At 36.7% G+C, this 15422-nt stretch overlaps 1 protein-coding gene across 1 annotated transcript in view; it reads left to right on the top strand.

Moving 5' to 3' along the window:
* The window catches only part of CPS1 (carbamoyl-phosphate synthase 1), a 151648-nt gene that overhangs the window by 21365 nt on the left and 114861 nt on the right, over positions 1 to 15422 (top strand). The window contains 5 exon segments of the mRNA XM_021008717.1: positions 3022 to 3166; positions 4125 to 4152; positions 4155 to 4213; positions 5484 to 5540; positions 8457 to 8549. Of these exon segments, the coding sequence (XP_020864376.1) occupies positions 3022 to 3166; positions 4125 to 4152; positions 4155 to 4213; positions 5484 to 5540; positions 8457 to 8549 (382 nt within the window).

Below are 15422 nucleotides of genomic sequence, written 5' to 3'. Positions count from 1 at the left end.
AGATTTATTTGTTAAAGATACATCTTCTTTTGATGTTAAAGTCTAGAGGGGTTTTAAAAATTGGTCGAAGATCCTCATCTTCTGCTGAAAGGACTGCATTGAGTGGCATTCAGATAGGCTCTCAGAACCATTGACTTAGAGCCAGAAGGGACTTTAGAGATTATCCGTTCCATTTCTCTCATTTTATAGATGAGGTTACTGAAACCTATAAAAGTTAAGTGACTTGCCCAAAATCATACAACTATTTAATGGCAGAGCTGAGACTAGAAACCAGCTCAGGGCATTATTCAGTCTTTCATCTTTTGGTAATAAATATATATCCTAAGCAGGAGGAATTAGCTGAGATCCATGATGCTTGTGCTACTCAATGCATTTCTTGGTTTTTAGTCTTTAGGAGAAGAGGGCATATCAGAGAAAAATAAATTCAGCTTTTTCCCCCTCCCATTGTAGTGCTGTACATAAAACAAAAATTGAGTATGATATTAGGAAGATCCAGTGAGGAGAGAGTTAGGTGCTTAACACCACCCTCTCATTATATCAGCCCTGGACAATCCATATCCAGAGTCATAGTTCAAACAGACAGCATGAAACCAAAAGTCAGAACATTTGGGTTTTACCTATGTGACCCTGGGTAAATAATATAACATTTCTGACACTCAGTTTCTTCATCTGTAAAATGAGTGATTTGAATATGTGTCCTTGAATGGATAGTCTGGCTCTTCAATTATATAATTCTGTGTTCTTGAATATGATAATCACTAGTGGAGGATGACTTGGAAGCACATGTCAAAGGAACTGATGAAGGAACCTTAAGTTGAAACTTGGAAGGCCATTGATCTAGGGCAACTGATCTTGGGGAAAAACTACAAAAAAGTAGAAATCTGGGGCAAATAAGAGCTGAAAACCTAAATATTATATTGAATGAAATACTTCTATTAGGGATCTCTTCCAAATGAGTTTGAGGAATTTGTGAATAAATTTGAGAATGAACTTTCTTTTGTGGTGTCTGAGTTGTTGACTCTGTTATCCTAAGAACAAGATTCACTTTACATAAGTTGAAGAGGCAGTGGGATTCAGTGTAAAGTATGGTGAATAAAGAAGCAGATCCAATATTCAAATTCAAGCTCTGCCACTTAAACCACTATGAAATCGGGCAAGTCATTTTACATGCTGGGACTTCAGTCTCTTAATCTCTAGGAATGGGTCTTAATTACCTCTTGGTTCATCTTTTTATATAGAGACTAGACCTGAGATTTTATTGGTACAGGAAACTGCTAGATAAGGAAACTTCCTCTAGGAATTCAGGCTGGTGCCTTCTCTGGAACTTACAATCTTAGAGAGTAAGTAGCGTAGTTGAGAGAGGCTGTTACTTTCCTGAGATTACATAGCCAGTATGTGTCATAGGTAGGACTTGAACCCAGGTCTTCTGGCTCTCAGGCTAGCTCTCTATCAACAACTACATCATATTACCTCTTGTGTAGCCCAGGAATGTGCACACTTATCAGACCTGGTTCTGCCATAGCATATGCTTATCTCAGAGGTTAAGCCATGCATATCTAAATATACATGGCCAATATAGTAAAATTACAAATGGATCATTAAATTAATTATGGTTCCTTTGGTCACTTGCCTTTGTATAGAAAATGAAAACTTATGGGAAAAGCTACATGAATGAAATAGAATTTAGGACTTCTTAAACTTTTTCCACTCATGACCCCTTTTTGAGTTTCAGCAATGTTTGTTGGCATTGCCTGGTCTGAGGGCATGTGCAACGAAAAGTATACATGCTTTGTGTTCAGAACAGAGGCTGCAGTGAAGTTGCATGATGCAACATGGGCAAGCGCTGTCTGAAATACCTTGGATTCATTATGTGTTTGATTTTTAATTAATTTTTGGTTGTTGCATGTTCAGAAACCTTTTACTGTTACCAAACTTTTCAGCAACCCATATGGGGTCACGACCCACACTTTAAAAAGCCCCGAATAGATCATGTATGTGGGGGATAAAATTTAATATTGATATTGCATGTATACATACACACATCTATCTATCAATCTATCTGTCTGTAGTATTTGGTAATTTTGTATGTGCTTATATATTCTGGGAGTTCCAAGAAAATTCAAAATAGGTATTGCAGAATTAACTTCTATTAGTTATATCTGTGCATTATTTTGAGAACATCGTTCATACTCAAGAAAAGAAAAAGGTATATAAATCACCAATATTTTTATAACTTATGTACTTGTTTTTAAACACTAAAAAATAACTTTCCAACTTTGTGACAAATAATATTTTCATAAGAATATCAAATTACAACAGAAGCATCGATTTGGACTTTTTATATCTGGTAGGCTGTGCAAAGTGTAGGTCCTTTTCATTTTCTAAGCAAAACAGAGAGAGAGAAGGCTTTTTTTTTTTTAAAGGGGAAATGCAAACAAAAAAACCTTGAAAAGATTAAAGCTTTTTTATTTTTGCTTTAATGATGGCTTATATTTGCAAAGTAATCTTGCCAAAATACGTTCACCTGTATTATCTTGTTAATCTTAGTCTATCTTTGTAACAACACGTTAGGCAAGCAGGACAAGACTTCTGTATCCCATTTTTCAGTTAATAAAGTGAGGCTCAGAGGGGTTTGACTTGTAAGTGGAATAGCAAGGATTAGAACTTGCCCTTTCTGACCTCCACTCATTGCTCTTTCTGTTATAGCATGATGTTTTTCTGTTTAGTTCAAGAAATGTTTTATGCATTCTCATGTATCAATACAAAAAAAAAAAGAGAGAATGCTACAGAAAGATCCCGGGAAAGTACTTTTATATTTGTGGACCCGTCTCCCCTCAATTTGTAATCCTATGAGTAAATTTCTATGGCAATCTAAAATCTATTTAAGATTAGGTAGGACAGGGACCTGGACTTTAAAATATCTAGCATCATACATTTCACCAATTTGCAATAATTTTAGTGACTCACAACTGTTGTAAATAGGCTCCTTTCTGTCCATAACATCTCGTTGTATTCACCTAGGTACCCTGAAGCTATTACAGACCCTGCCTACCGAGGACAGATTCTTACAATGGCCAATCCGATAGTGGGAAATGGTGGTGCTCCAGACACTGCTGCACTGGATGAAATGGGACTAAGCAAATATTTAGAGTCTGATGGCATTAAGGTAATGGTCGTGAATTTGATAGTAAGATTCTCAGGCAAAGTGAAGCATGTAATTTTAGGGTTTAAATTTGTTTTTCCATGAATATGAAAATTGTTTTTCTACATGAGAATAATTTTGACCTCAGTTATTAGAATAGTTGTCTATGTTGCCCAAATTCACCCTGTTTCTCATTTGAGCTACACAGAACTTGTTTAGACTGTGATCTTAAAAAAAAAAAAGATCCCTGACAGATTTTTAGTAATGTAGCATAAAATTTATACCTTGTGCTAGACTCAATCCTATTCAATTCAAGAAATTCAGTGAACATTTGTTAAATATCTACTGTGTTTAGAAAATTGTGCTAGGTGCTGGAGAACTCTTGCAGGATTAAGCAAAGGGGATGGAGGGATAGGCATCAGGTAATATCAAAGTTGGAGATCTGGGCAGATGTGAATCAGAGAGATCAGCCAATACCAGAAACCTAGTTAGGAGATTAGAATTTAGGGACAGAAATATAGTTACTAAAGGGTGAGTGTTTGGAGATACCAGAATAGAAAGCCAGTCCTTGGAATTACTGTGGAAAAACTGCTGATAGGAACTTGGTAAGGAACATGCTTGTCATTTGCTTTACGGCTGAAGTTTGCTGTGTCCACTAGTTCTTTAAAAATAGTAATGCCACTGGAAGACACAATTGTATCATATTGTTTTGAAGAGTTTATTCTCTTAAAAATTTTTATTGTCAGAGGGCTATATGGAATTATAGAATAAAGCAAAATAATTACTATGAAGTTATTTCAACAGAATGCTACTGAGTATGTTTTCACCGCAGCTCAAAGCATTTTCTGTTACGCTTATTTAATTTGTGTTTGGACCCATAGTTGAAGTTATAAAGAAAGTCATTCCTATGGAAACTGACTTATATGAAGGAAACTCACAACTGCATCAATTGATTCAAACAACCTTACTTTTCTCTTTGCAGGTGGCTGGTCTGCTGGTGCTCAATTATAGTGAGAATACAATCATTGGCTGGCTACTAAGAGTCTAGGCCAGTGGCTACAAGAAGAAAAGGTAAGAAATTTGATATGGAATCTTCTGTTGGTTTAAGGCCAATGACTGGTCAGTGTTCATAGTGTAAGACAGAGAAAGTATACACCGATTCAGAACAGTCAAGTCTTTGAGGTAAATTATTCATTTCCAATTGTTACAGTTTACCCACTGGGACTTGAAGACTTCTCAGATAGATGGGATCTGGTGGGACTTTTGTTTCCCTGGTATAACCTTTAAGGACCTAGAGTCATTTCCATGTAATAAAAGATTGGGGTAGGACTTTAGTAGAAGATTATATATACACTCATATGCATATATGATATATACATGTGTATACACATATACATGGGCTAATATATTCCTACATTTCATTTTTATGGCATACACACAATATATGTTATATATACTTGTATATGCACATATTAACATACATATATGTATATCTTTTATTAGCTATTGTTTTGTTTGTCTTTGCTCTTCTATCCTTATCCAAGCCTGTCTAATATACAAAAGAAATTTTGGTACAGTGAAGTGAATTCTATTTAATATATTTAATAAAGCATTTATTAAAAATTGACTGTTAGGTATTGTGCTAAGTGTCTGGGATACAAACACAAATGAGCAAGACATGCTGCCTTCAAGGAGCTTGCATCCTCATGGGGGAACACACAGAGGGGAACTACAAAGGGGGCGGGGTTCTACATGTGGCATGATTTAGAAATGGTCAGGAAGTGACATTTAGGCCCAATTCTGGGCAAGATGAAATGAAAGCTCACCCATCAGAGCCCAGCATCCCAAGGGCAAAGTGCAAGTTCTCATGAGAGGGGGATTAGGATAGTAAGAAGAATGAAGCTGATAACTGAGTACATATGGCATAGTTTTGAAATGCTCCATATAAAGGGCTCGTGGTTCAAAGTATAAACTTATATATTATATAAACTTATACACAAAATTTTGAGTCCCAATTTTCAAATATGAGTTTTAAGCAAATTATTTAAATTATATTCTGAGTTAGGAAAGACAGTAATGAAACCAAACATAGGTGCATTCTAACTTACTGCATAGTGAGATAGAGATCTGGGGAAAAAAGACGCAGTACAAAGTTAGAGGACCAACCTCCTGTGCCGTACCATGATAGTAACCTTTGCAGAATAAAAGGCTGGAAAACAATTTAATAGGGCAGGAGGATAGATGCAGTTAAGTTGGCAGAAGAATGTGATACATTCTGTGTGCCAGTTCCTCATGATAGTCATGGCACTTCATTTTCACTGTAATTTTCTGCTTCTTCCAGGTGCCAGCACTTTATGGAGTAGACACAAGAATGCTGACTAAAATAATTCGGGACAAGGTACAGCCCTCACTCCCTCTCCCACCTGCTCTGTGCACCCTTTTCCCCAAATCTGTAGGTCTTGCCTTACTTACTTTTTCTTCTAATGCCTGAGAAAACGAAAGACACCTATTTTATATTATGTAGAGGTGTGAATCTGGTCAATTTAACTTTTTTTCTAGACTCAGATTTTTATTCTATTATTGATTCTAGCTTAGTTCACAAGGTTGAAGACTTGGAGAGTATGCTTATTACTGAATGTGCTTGAGGTTAATTCATTCAACAAGTTTGTATTGAGTGTCCAGTCTATGCACACTGCTGCGGGGGATACAAGGCCAGTAGAAAGCATGATCCTTGCTCCCAAAGAGTGCATGCGTAATCCTATTAGGTGATAGGGCATACATAAAACCAATGGAGAATATCAGCAAAGGCAAGATAATGCAGCAAAAACAGAATATGGAAATTCTGTTTGAGTGCAAAGGAAGGGAATGGATGGCATGAGGATGATGTTAGTTGAGGAGGTTTCCTAGGAAGAAGCCAGTCTGATGTTAATTTGTTGAAATATCGAAGGATTTCCTCTTTTTTATAAAATGATCAGTGATCAAGTAGCTCCAAATAAAATGAGTTTATTGATAACAATCCTGGCAACCAATTTGCCCTTGGATTATTATGACTCAGGATTCCCCTTTAAGAAAAGCATGTCTTAAAAGCCAAATGACTCACAAGGCAGTCTGGGTTCCTTGGCCTCAACCTTGTGTTGTCTAACCTCATATCCTTGCTTTCAGGATACTCGCTTTCCATAATTTGCTTCCTACTTGTGAAATGAGATTAATTCCTTAGAATTATTTTTTGTTTGTATCCCACTCGAAAGCAAAATAGGAGCCATTTATTAATATGCCCTCTACCTCTACAACCATATTTATGGTGACAGATACATTTACAAAATGAATTTGTAGTCTTTTAATTAAACTGTAATCTTGCAAGGAAGAAAAAGAGTTGATATAAATGGCACCTCTTGAAAAATACAAATATAGAACTTATTTCTTTTTGATCAAAGAAATCTTTTGTATCCCTTGAGAGAACATATTGGATGTTAGGGGATGTAGTAGAAAGATCTGGGTTCCAGTCTCACTAATTTCATAATATTAGAAAAGTCTCCATTTTCTTCCCTGGGTCTCATTTTCCTTATTTATAAAATAAGGGGTTGGGCCAGATGACCTCTAAGGTCCCCTTTTCTTCTTTAACATTGTATTATTTTGTGACTCCAATATCACAGTCAGGAAATAGGGACTGGCCAAGAAAATGAATGCATATGCTCTGTGATCTAAAAGCAATTTATCCTTTAGGCACTTCAGTTCAATTACCTTTTCTTTGGTTTTAATGAGAATTAACATTCAGGAAGAAACTCAAATGTTTGGGATAAAAACATGCTTCCAATCTCAGTCTAATGTCAGGGGTAGGCAGTAGAGAGGCCTGACAGGAAGACTGGAGAGGTAGGAGTATTCATTCGTGAAAATCTGTTCAACCATTGGATTTTGTAGGTTAAATAGACTTTAGTAAGGTCTAATGATTTTGGGAAAACAGTATACAAGGCTGCTTCTTGAGATAAATACTTGAGATAAATTCTTCATTTTCATCGGAAATAAGTATGTTTTTAGTGTTTAGCCAATAATTTAGGACATGAAAAATGGCAGTAATACAAATTATATTGGAACTTGAGTGATCTTGGTTTATATACAAATGCATACTGCAACCTTTACTTCCATCCATCTTAGGTTGAAGAAGTAGGTTATTATTTCATTCATTGTGCTTTTAGGAACAAAGAGTGAGACCTGCTTTTCAAAATTAGGAATGCATAAATAAACATTTACTCTTTAAATTGGACTCTGAAGGTAAACACAGGGCATGATGTTATTTAGTAATCTAGTGTGGAGGTGAAAGGTGGTTTGTAATCAGTTTTGCCCTAGCTAGCAATGAGGCAGCTCTCCCTAGGACTGGAGTAACCCATATTTTTGAATACTCATTTGAAAACCACTAACATTCTGATTTTTCTACCTCCAGCCACTTATTCCCAAGTGACTTTTTCTCTAAGTGACTATCTCAGAGAGGGAATAAAGGCTTGCTTCTATTTCTTCCCATGCAATAATTTCCTAGGAGAAAGGAAAATCATGCAATGTACTTAACTTTCCTCCCTAAGTAAAATCTTGGCAACTAAGATTAGCATGGCATTTTCACGAAAAGGTTTCTTAAGCAGACCCAAATTGACTTTTAACAACAGCAAATAAACAAATCCAAAAGGAGAATAAGAATAGTATTACTTGAAAGGAAGAAAGAATTCTCTATTGGATAAATAGGAAAAGGGTATGAAGAACTTCGAGGTCAAACAAACACTTTATTGAAAGAAGGTAATGTCAAATTGATATTCCACGTATTGACCACATTGCACATTTTTAATGCCTTGGCTTGGGACTTAGGAATTACATCGTATTTAATCTTTGTTCTCAACTAAATTCAATCTGACATTATAATGATGACACTATTTTGTCCATCTTCTTCCAACTTTCCACTTCCTTTCCATCTCAATTGGCAGGTTTGGAGCCCCTGAACTAAAAACTAACCATTTTCTCCAGGCTTCAAAAGCATGGGGTAGTGTTCCCAATTTTACTAATTCAGTACCTTAAGACTTAAACTTGAATCATTTGGGTACTCCAAGGAAGCTCTAAATCAACCAACCATATTTTCCATAGTTTTTCAAATAATGTGGTATGTAAACCTTTTATTTTTCAAGTTTGTGAGGGTAAAGAAACTTCCATAGACAAACTGAGCCATTATAAAGATGTCTAAATCTCAGAGCAGCTGTTCAAATCCCTGTGAGTTTAGCCTGTCAGCACCTTCTTTGTTGCTCACATCTAGCTGTCTAATTCTTTAATTTGACAGGGCACCATGCTTGGAAAGATTGAATTTGAAGGTCAGCCTGTGGAGTTTGTGGATCCAAATAAGCAGAACTTGATTGCTGAAGTTTCAACCAAGGTGAGAGACTTTCGCCTCGATATTTTGAAAATTTAGCTCCTTTCGTTTAGTCTTATCTTGCATGGTATAGTAGCACCTCATTTATTTATCAGGTCACCTCAGCTTTCTAGAACACAGCAGAGAATCAGGAAATTAGCAAAATGAGCTTTCAGCAGCTAAAATAATCCACTAAAGCTCATAGACATGAATCACAGGAAGTTTCTCACAATGTTACTTTAAAGCCTTTTAGTTGTCTGCTCTTCTAACCCACAACAATTTAGAAATAATAAATTAGAAGATGGTTAGAACTGGACATTTTGACATCAGCAAGAAGTGGCAATTGCCAATTTATCGGTGAAGAAGACGAAAAAAGAATAATGACAAGTGAGAAAAAAAGGATTCCTTCTTTACTGATTAACATTTTACACTAGTGATGAACAATAAGATGACATATCCTTATGTTATTGTTTAGTATTGCACCTTTCCCCCCCCGACACATTCTGAACAATTTAAAGATATGCCCTCATTAAATCTCTTGAGATGTTTACAAGACAGACATTTTATCAGTTTTTAGTGATTGAGAAGCTAGACTACAGAGAAATTAGTTGAGTCTCATGAGTTAGTAATAGAAGGTAGGACCAAAAATCCAAATCACCAAAAACTGTGTTTTCAAAAGCTTAATATGAGTTCCATGAAGGCAGGGACTGTATCATTTTTATCTTTGTATTCTCGGCACCAACACCAGATCTAGTACACAGTTGCTATTTAATAAATGTTTCTGAGTTTTTAAAAAAAATTTTGTTGATTAATTGAATAAATAAGAACAAAGGGGGATATTCATTGAAAGTATGGACTTTTTTTCCAACCAATGATATTGAAATGTTAGGTTCTATTTATTTTCTTCTCTTTCCACAACCCTCTATTTTTTCTTCTTGCTTTTTACTTTTTGCCAGTTCTAGAAATGAAAGAATCAAAACAGCTTAAGATGAGTAGATCTTAAGGCAGAGACTCAGGCAGAATTACTTAGCATTCCCAGGGTCTGTTCTCTAGTATTAAGCACATGATATTAAGCCCTAGCTCTTGCCCTTACAACAAACTTGAGATCCAATAGAAATTTCCATTTCCATTTTTTAATTAAAGAAGATGAACTTCTGAACTTACCTGTGCTCATCTGACCTTCCCAATCTGGTTGTGGCCTACTCTTTTGCTGATAGTAAAACGACCAAGAACATTCTGATATGTTGCTAAAGAGAGATGGAATAAGATACAAGCTATGTTATCACAGGCTAAAGTAGACTGAATATAAGACATGATTTGGGAAAGCAAACTGATAGTGTACAACAAACGAGAGATAAACACATAAGACCAACACTAAACTGTGAAGGATGTGATTCATACAAGCATGAAGGCATGCTCGTTGTTCACTAATAGAAACATGTTACAAAAAAAAGATTTCAAAAAGCTATTGCTCAGAAAAATATTCTTTTTGAGACTGGTGGGACTAATTTGAGTCATTTCTTTTTAATATCCCCTCTTTTCCAAAACAGCCATCCTTGACCCTGAGTGTTTGAAAGTGCTTTGTGTCAGGTTAGGTGGAACCCAAAGCTTCCAAAACCACAAAGCATGGAAGACATTTTGTATTCAGGGCTCAGCTTTGCAATGCCACAAAACACCCCTAAGAGGAAGGATAGATTTTCTTTTCCTAGGATTGTGTGTAGGAATCAAGGCAGTCCTTTCTGATCAGTAGAATCTGCAATTTAGAGCCTTAGAAAGAGAGTTCTTAGCCTCTTTGTGTGCCATGGACCCTTTTGGCAAGTTGGTGGGCCCCATCATCTCAAAATAGTGTTTTTAAATGCACAAAAGAGAGAAATATGAAGAAAACCAACTATAGTGAAATATAGCTATTAAAATATTAAAAAAAAACAAGCTTAGAGACCCTAGGTTAAGAAATTTTGTTGAGAGATGTGCATAGGGAGCAGAGAAGTTAATTGATTTGCTTTCAGTCTTGCAGCGGGACTTGAATTGTATCCACTATTGTATCCACCAGGGATTCTATAGTCATGGAGCAGAATTTTACTGAGAATATCCAGGGGAAATGATTGTAAAGGTGTCCCCTTTACCCCAGACTCCCCCAAAACACAACTACCCTGGTTGTAAAGCTATGAAGGGTGAGTTTGTGGTCTCTTTATGTTTGTAGCTTCATTTTATCAGTGTCAAAATCAGTTTTATAAATAAATCTGACAACTTACTCTTCTCCTCAGTGGTGATAATTATCAGGCCAGATAATCTATCTGCTAACAAGCAGTTATTCCATGTAAATCAGACCACTACAAGACCAAGCAGTTTCTTTATTAGTGCAAAGTCAGAGTATGTTTATTTGGGGGTATGGGGTTGGGACTAACCGTTATTTCAAACAGTGTTTGTTGAATTCAGGCAATAGACTTAATACTTTTGTAGAATTTAGCTATTAGGAAGGTAATTTGCTCCTGCCCCCTCCCCACTTTTATATAAAGATTTGTAAGAGACAGCTGTGATTTAGTGGATTGAGGGATAGCCTTAGAATTAGAAGAACTTGGGCTGAAATCTGCCCTCTGGCCTGGATTGGCTGAGTGACCCTGGGCAGGCCACTTAACTTTTCCATGCCTTAGGCAAATCTCTCAACAAGGTTTCTTATAATAAGACCTAAGGTCTCCAAAATTGTTTAAATATATTTTGAAAGCTATATTTCAGTATGATTGGTTTTCTTTATAATCCTACATTTGCTTTATGCATTTAAAAATATTATTCTGAAATGGGGTCTGTAGGCTTTACCAACCTGTCAGAGGGGTCCAAGACACACGAAAAGTTTAAGAACTTCCTCTCTAAGGCTCTCAATTGCACAGTAGTTGCTGATCTGCATCCTTGGAGAGTGTTGTGCACCTATATTTCCCACACCAATGAAATCTAGAGGGGTGTGTGTGTGTGTGTGTGTGTGTGTGTGTGTGTGTGTATACACACGTATATGCATATATATGAAGAGAGAGAAAGCGTATATATATATCCACAACACATACATTTATATACACATATATACACACATATCTATAGGTATATACCATATATACACACATAAAAGCATGTGCATATATGTTTATATGCATATATGTGTGTGTTGTGGAATTCACTATGTGGTTTCTGAAGAAAAAATATCCATCAAATATTCCATCAGCCTTCCTTGTCAAAATCCTTTAAATAGTGAAGATCCTGAGCTATTAGCTAAGGTTACGTGACTTGCCTATTTTGCCTATTTTGATGGAGCGTCAGGGACTAAAGGGCGGCTAGCTGGCACAATTCGTAGAGTGCTGGGCCTAGAGTCAGGAAGACTCCTCTTCCTGAGTTCATATCTGACCTCAGACGTTTTATTAGCTTCGTGACCCTGGGCAATTCACTTAACCCTGTTTGCCTCAGTCTTCTCATCTGTAAAGTACACTGGAGAAGGACATCTTTGCCAAGAAAACCCTCAATGGGGTCACGAAGAGTAGGATGTGACTGAAAATGACCACACAATGACAACAACAGGGATCGAAGAGTGATTAGCTGTTTTAGCCCATCACTCAGCCTGCTACCTCCTAGATACTAATGAATTGTAGTGTCTTTTAGGCTTTCTGCATGGTTCAAGGGGCTTACTTTTTGGTTCAGTTAGCTAGAAAGCTCTGGCCAGTGAAATAGAGACTGCAGGTTTAAGAGGAATATGGGATTCTGACCTATGGTGATGAAGGAATTTTATTGTTCACATTCTCATATATCTATTTATGTATCAATCAGCCTACCAATTTAACATGTGAAATTTAGAGGGAAATGAATAAACTGAAGGGATTTGAGAAAAAAATCACTTGGAGTTGAATCACTATGGCCTTAAAAGTAGTAGACCAAATTTAGATGCCCAGAAATGCTGGTGGATGTTTAATCACTTAGTCTCCCTTGAAGAACTACCCTACTGTAAAAACCTAAATGACCATTTCTAGTCCATCCTTCAGATAATTAGCTGCCAAAATAAAATCTGACCCTGTCATTCTTGCCTCAGAAATCTTTAGTAGCTCCCTCTTGCCTTGGGCTGGCACTTAGGGCTTTCCATGATCTGTCTCCAGTCTACTTTTCCCCCTCTACTTCACATTATTCCTGTTCATGCACTTTAGATTCTATCCAAAATATAGTTCTAGTTCTCTCAATTTGACGTTTCATTTCCCTGTACTCTGTATATATATACAAGGTCCTTCTTCCAGCCCCCATTCCTGGAATGCATACTTTCCTGATCCCTAATTCTTAGAACCTTCATGTTCCTTGAGAACTTTCAGGAGCCCATTCCTTCAAGAAACCTTCTCTAATCCCCTAGTCATTAGTGCCCTCTTCTGCTCAAATGAGTCTTTGCTTGCGTACAAGTTTTATCCCTTTAGTCATTAATAGAATGTAAGATTCTTGAGGACAGGAATGGTTTTATTTTAATTTTTGTTTTCATATTCCTAGCAAATGGTCTATAGTAGGAACTTAATAATTATTTTTAGAATTGAATTGGATAGTATCCTTTAAATAAAAAGTAATATTTGAAGGAAACTAAATCATTTGAAAAAATAATTTCATGATAACTCATTGTTCTTTTGTTAGCTAGAATAGAGTATCTACTTACCTGTTAAAATTAGATTAATTTAAAGAATTTTGTGAGTTGCTTATGTGGGTCAATACCATTTCAGAAAGTAAACTTTGGCCATATTAGATTAGCTTCATTAAATTTGGTTTCATTTGATGACTATCAGGACAAGTGGCAGGCAGTCTTGATGGCTATCTGGCTCTGCCACTCACTGTGTGACGTTAAGGAAATCACTTAGCTTTTCTGGGCCTCATCTGTAAAATGAAAGTATTAGACTAGATGGACCTTGAGGTCCTTATCTGTGCTTCTTTTGTCCTGTAAGTCCTATCAGATCTTCATTTCATCAGATCATTTTTAACAAGGGAATTGAATTTGAAGATTTTCCTGTGAAAATAAAGAAATTCACTGAAAGCTATCTAGGGCTCTTGTTAGAAGGTCTTCAGTGACCCTGTCACCTCAAACCCAGTACTTGTTCTTACAATTTACGCATACTATACACCACTCTTTGTTCCCTTTTAATTCTGAACAATTCCTATGTCAAACATAAAAAGATGCCATTTCTGTCCTGGGTCATAAGAGTTTCAAAAATATTAATCCAACCTCTGAGATTGAGTTTCTTAGAGAGCTTTGGACTGGAAAATCTCAAAGGGCTCTTACAACCATACTGTAAGAATGACTCCATAATTCAGTGCGTGAGCCTGGTAAATTTGTATCGATGGGCTGTGTGCTCTGGAGGAACTAGTAGGGAGACTCCACTTCTTTGGTTGGCTTTGATTATCTTCTGACTTCCAAGGATTCACACTCAGGTCAGGACAAAGTTGCTCCCTTTCTCTTCCTGCTCTTTCCTTCTTTTCTTTATCACATGTAAGCCATTCCCTTTTAATATCCAGCACCCAAACTGATCACTAGTAGTCAGGGTGGGTGGAAGAGAAGAGCTCCTGTTTCCTTTTCCTGGTCCACCTCAAGGCCTGATTTTGTCTATTTTTTTTAAGTTTAACATTGCAGACAATACATCTGCTTCCATCATCAATATAAAAGCATTATGACCCTGGCTCTTGGTTTTCTTATCTGTAAAAGTGGGGTGATGGTGGATAAGGGGGCCTCTGAGGTCCCTTCTACCTCTGGCTTTGGGATCCTACAATCTTAATAGTTAATTGAAGTGATATTATCACAGATAAAGAACAACAATAACATTCTGATAGGAATAGCTACACAGAAATATACATGAGTATTTGTCTCAAATTGTAAAAATCTGGATTTATTAACATTTAAATTTATTTAAAATTTTTTTCTTAAATTTTCTGCCTTCTCTATTCATAAGCTTAAAGTGTGTGATGAAATAGAGGCTTTGTGTGTTACAAAATTCATTCTGATTGCATTGAAGCTCATACCCCCTACCTAGCTTAGACAGCAACCACTCTGTGGGGTCTTTAGTAAGGATGTTTTCCCCCTCACCTGTGAAATGATTTAGTTTGTCACCCAGCACCAACTAGAATTATTATGGAGAACAACATCTCTTCATGAAAGTTCCAGCTATGAAATATTCTGGTGTACCAGGGGGCCTGTTTCCAAAGGGGTTATTATCAAAGTAAAAATAGCCCAATCAGTTTCATGGCAGCACAGAAGGAACCTGACTTGGAGGAGAGACAGTCAGGGTCTCCAACTGCTGTGGGCTTTGTCCTGTCATAAGGGAGCAGAAAGCTTTGCCCTTGGGGATGAGAAATGCAACCATCCAGCCTCCTGACTCTAAGGACAAGTACTTTGAATATACTTAACATTAAGAAACATTCTGCCGAGTCAAAAAGACAAGTTGTTGAGGCAAACAGGTTGCTGTAAATATAGTTAACATCCTCTTGGCCATTTATGGATTATGCATCTCACCTTTTGAATGCCAGATAACATCATAAGGAAAGCTACGGCACCATATCCAATCAAATTCAACACATATCTGTTAAGTGCCTGTGTGTAGCATGGTACTGTGCTGGGCCCTTCCTTAGCATAAAGAAGGGGAGCTTATAATTTAATGGAGGGAAGGAGCATATAGCATGTGTACAAATAATGTTGTGGTAGGAAGAATGGATATAAGTAATGGACAGATGAAGTCAGAGTGCTATGTGAGTTTTCAGCAGGGAGATCAGGACAGTTTTTTTGAGGAAGTAGTGCCTGATATAGGCCTCACAAAATTTTTGTGATAGACAGAGATGTGGAGGGTGTATATCCTAATTGTGGGGTGAGGGAGTGATAGTATGAATGTATATAACGAGGAGAGG

The sequence above is a fragment of the Phascolarctos cinereus genome, unplaced genomic scaffold (assembly GCF_003287225.1).
Source record: "Phascolarctos cinereus isolate Bilbo 61053 unplaced genomic scaffold, phaCin_HiC Scaffold_7;HRSCAF=346, whole genome shotgun sequence".
NCBI lineage: Eukaryota > Metazoa > Chordata > Mammalia > Diprotodontia > Phascolarctidae > Phascolarctos > Phascolarctos cinereus.
Note: the sequence above shows the minus strand (reverse complement) of the source record. Positions and strands in the feature narration are given on the sequence as shown.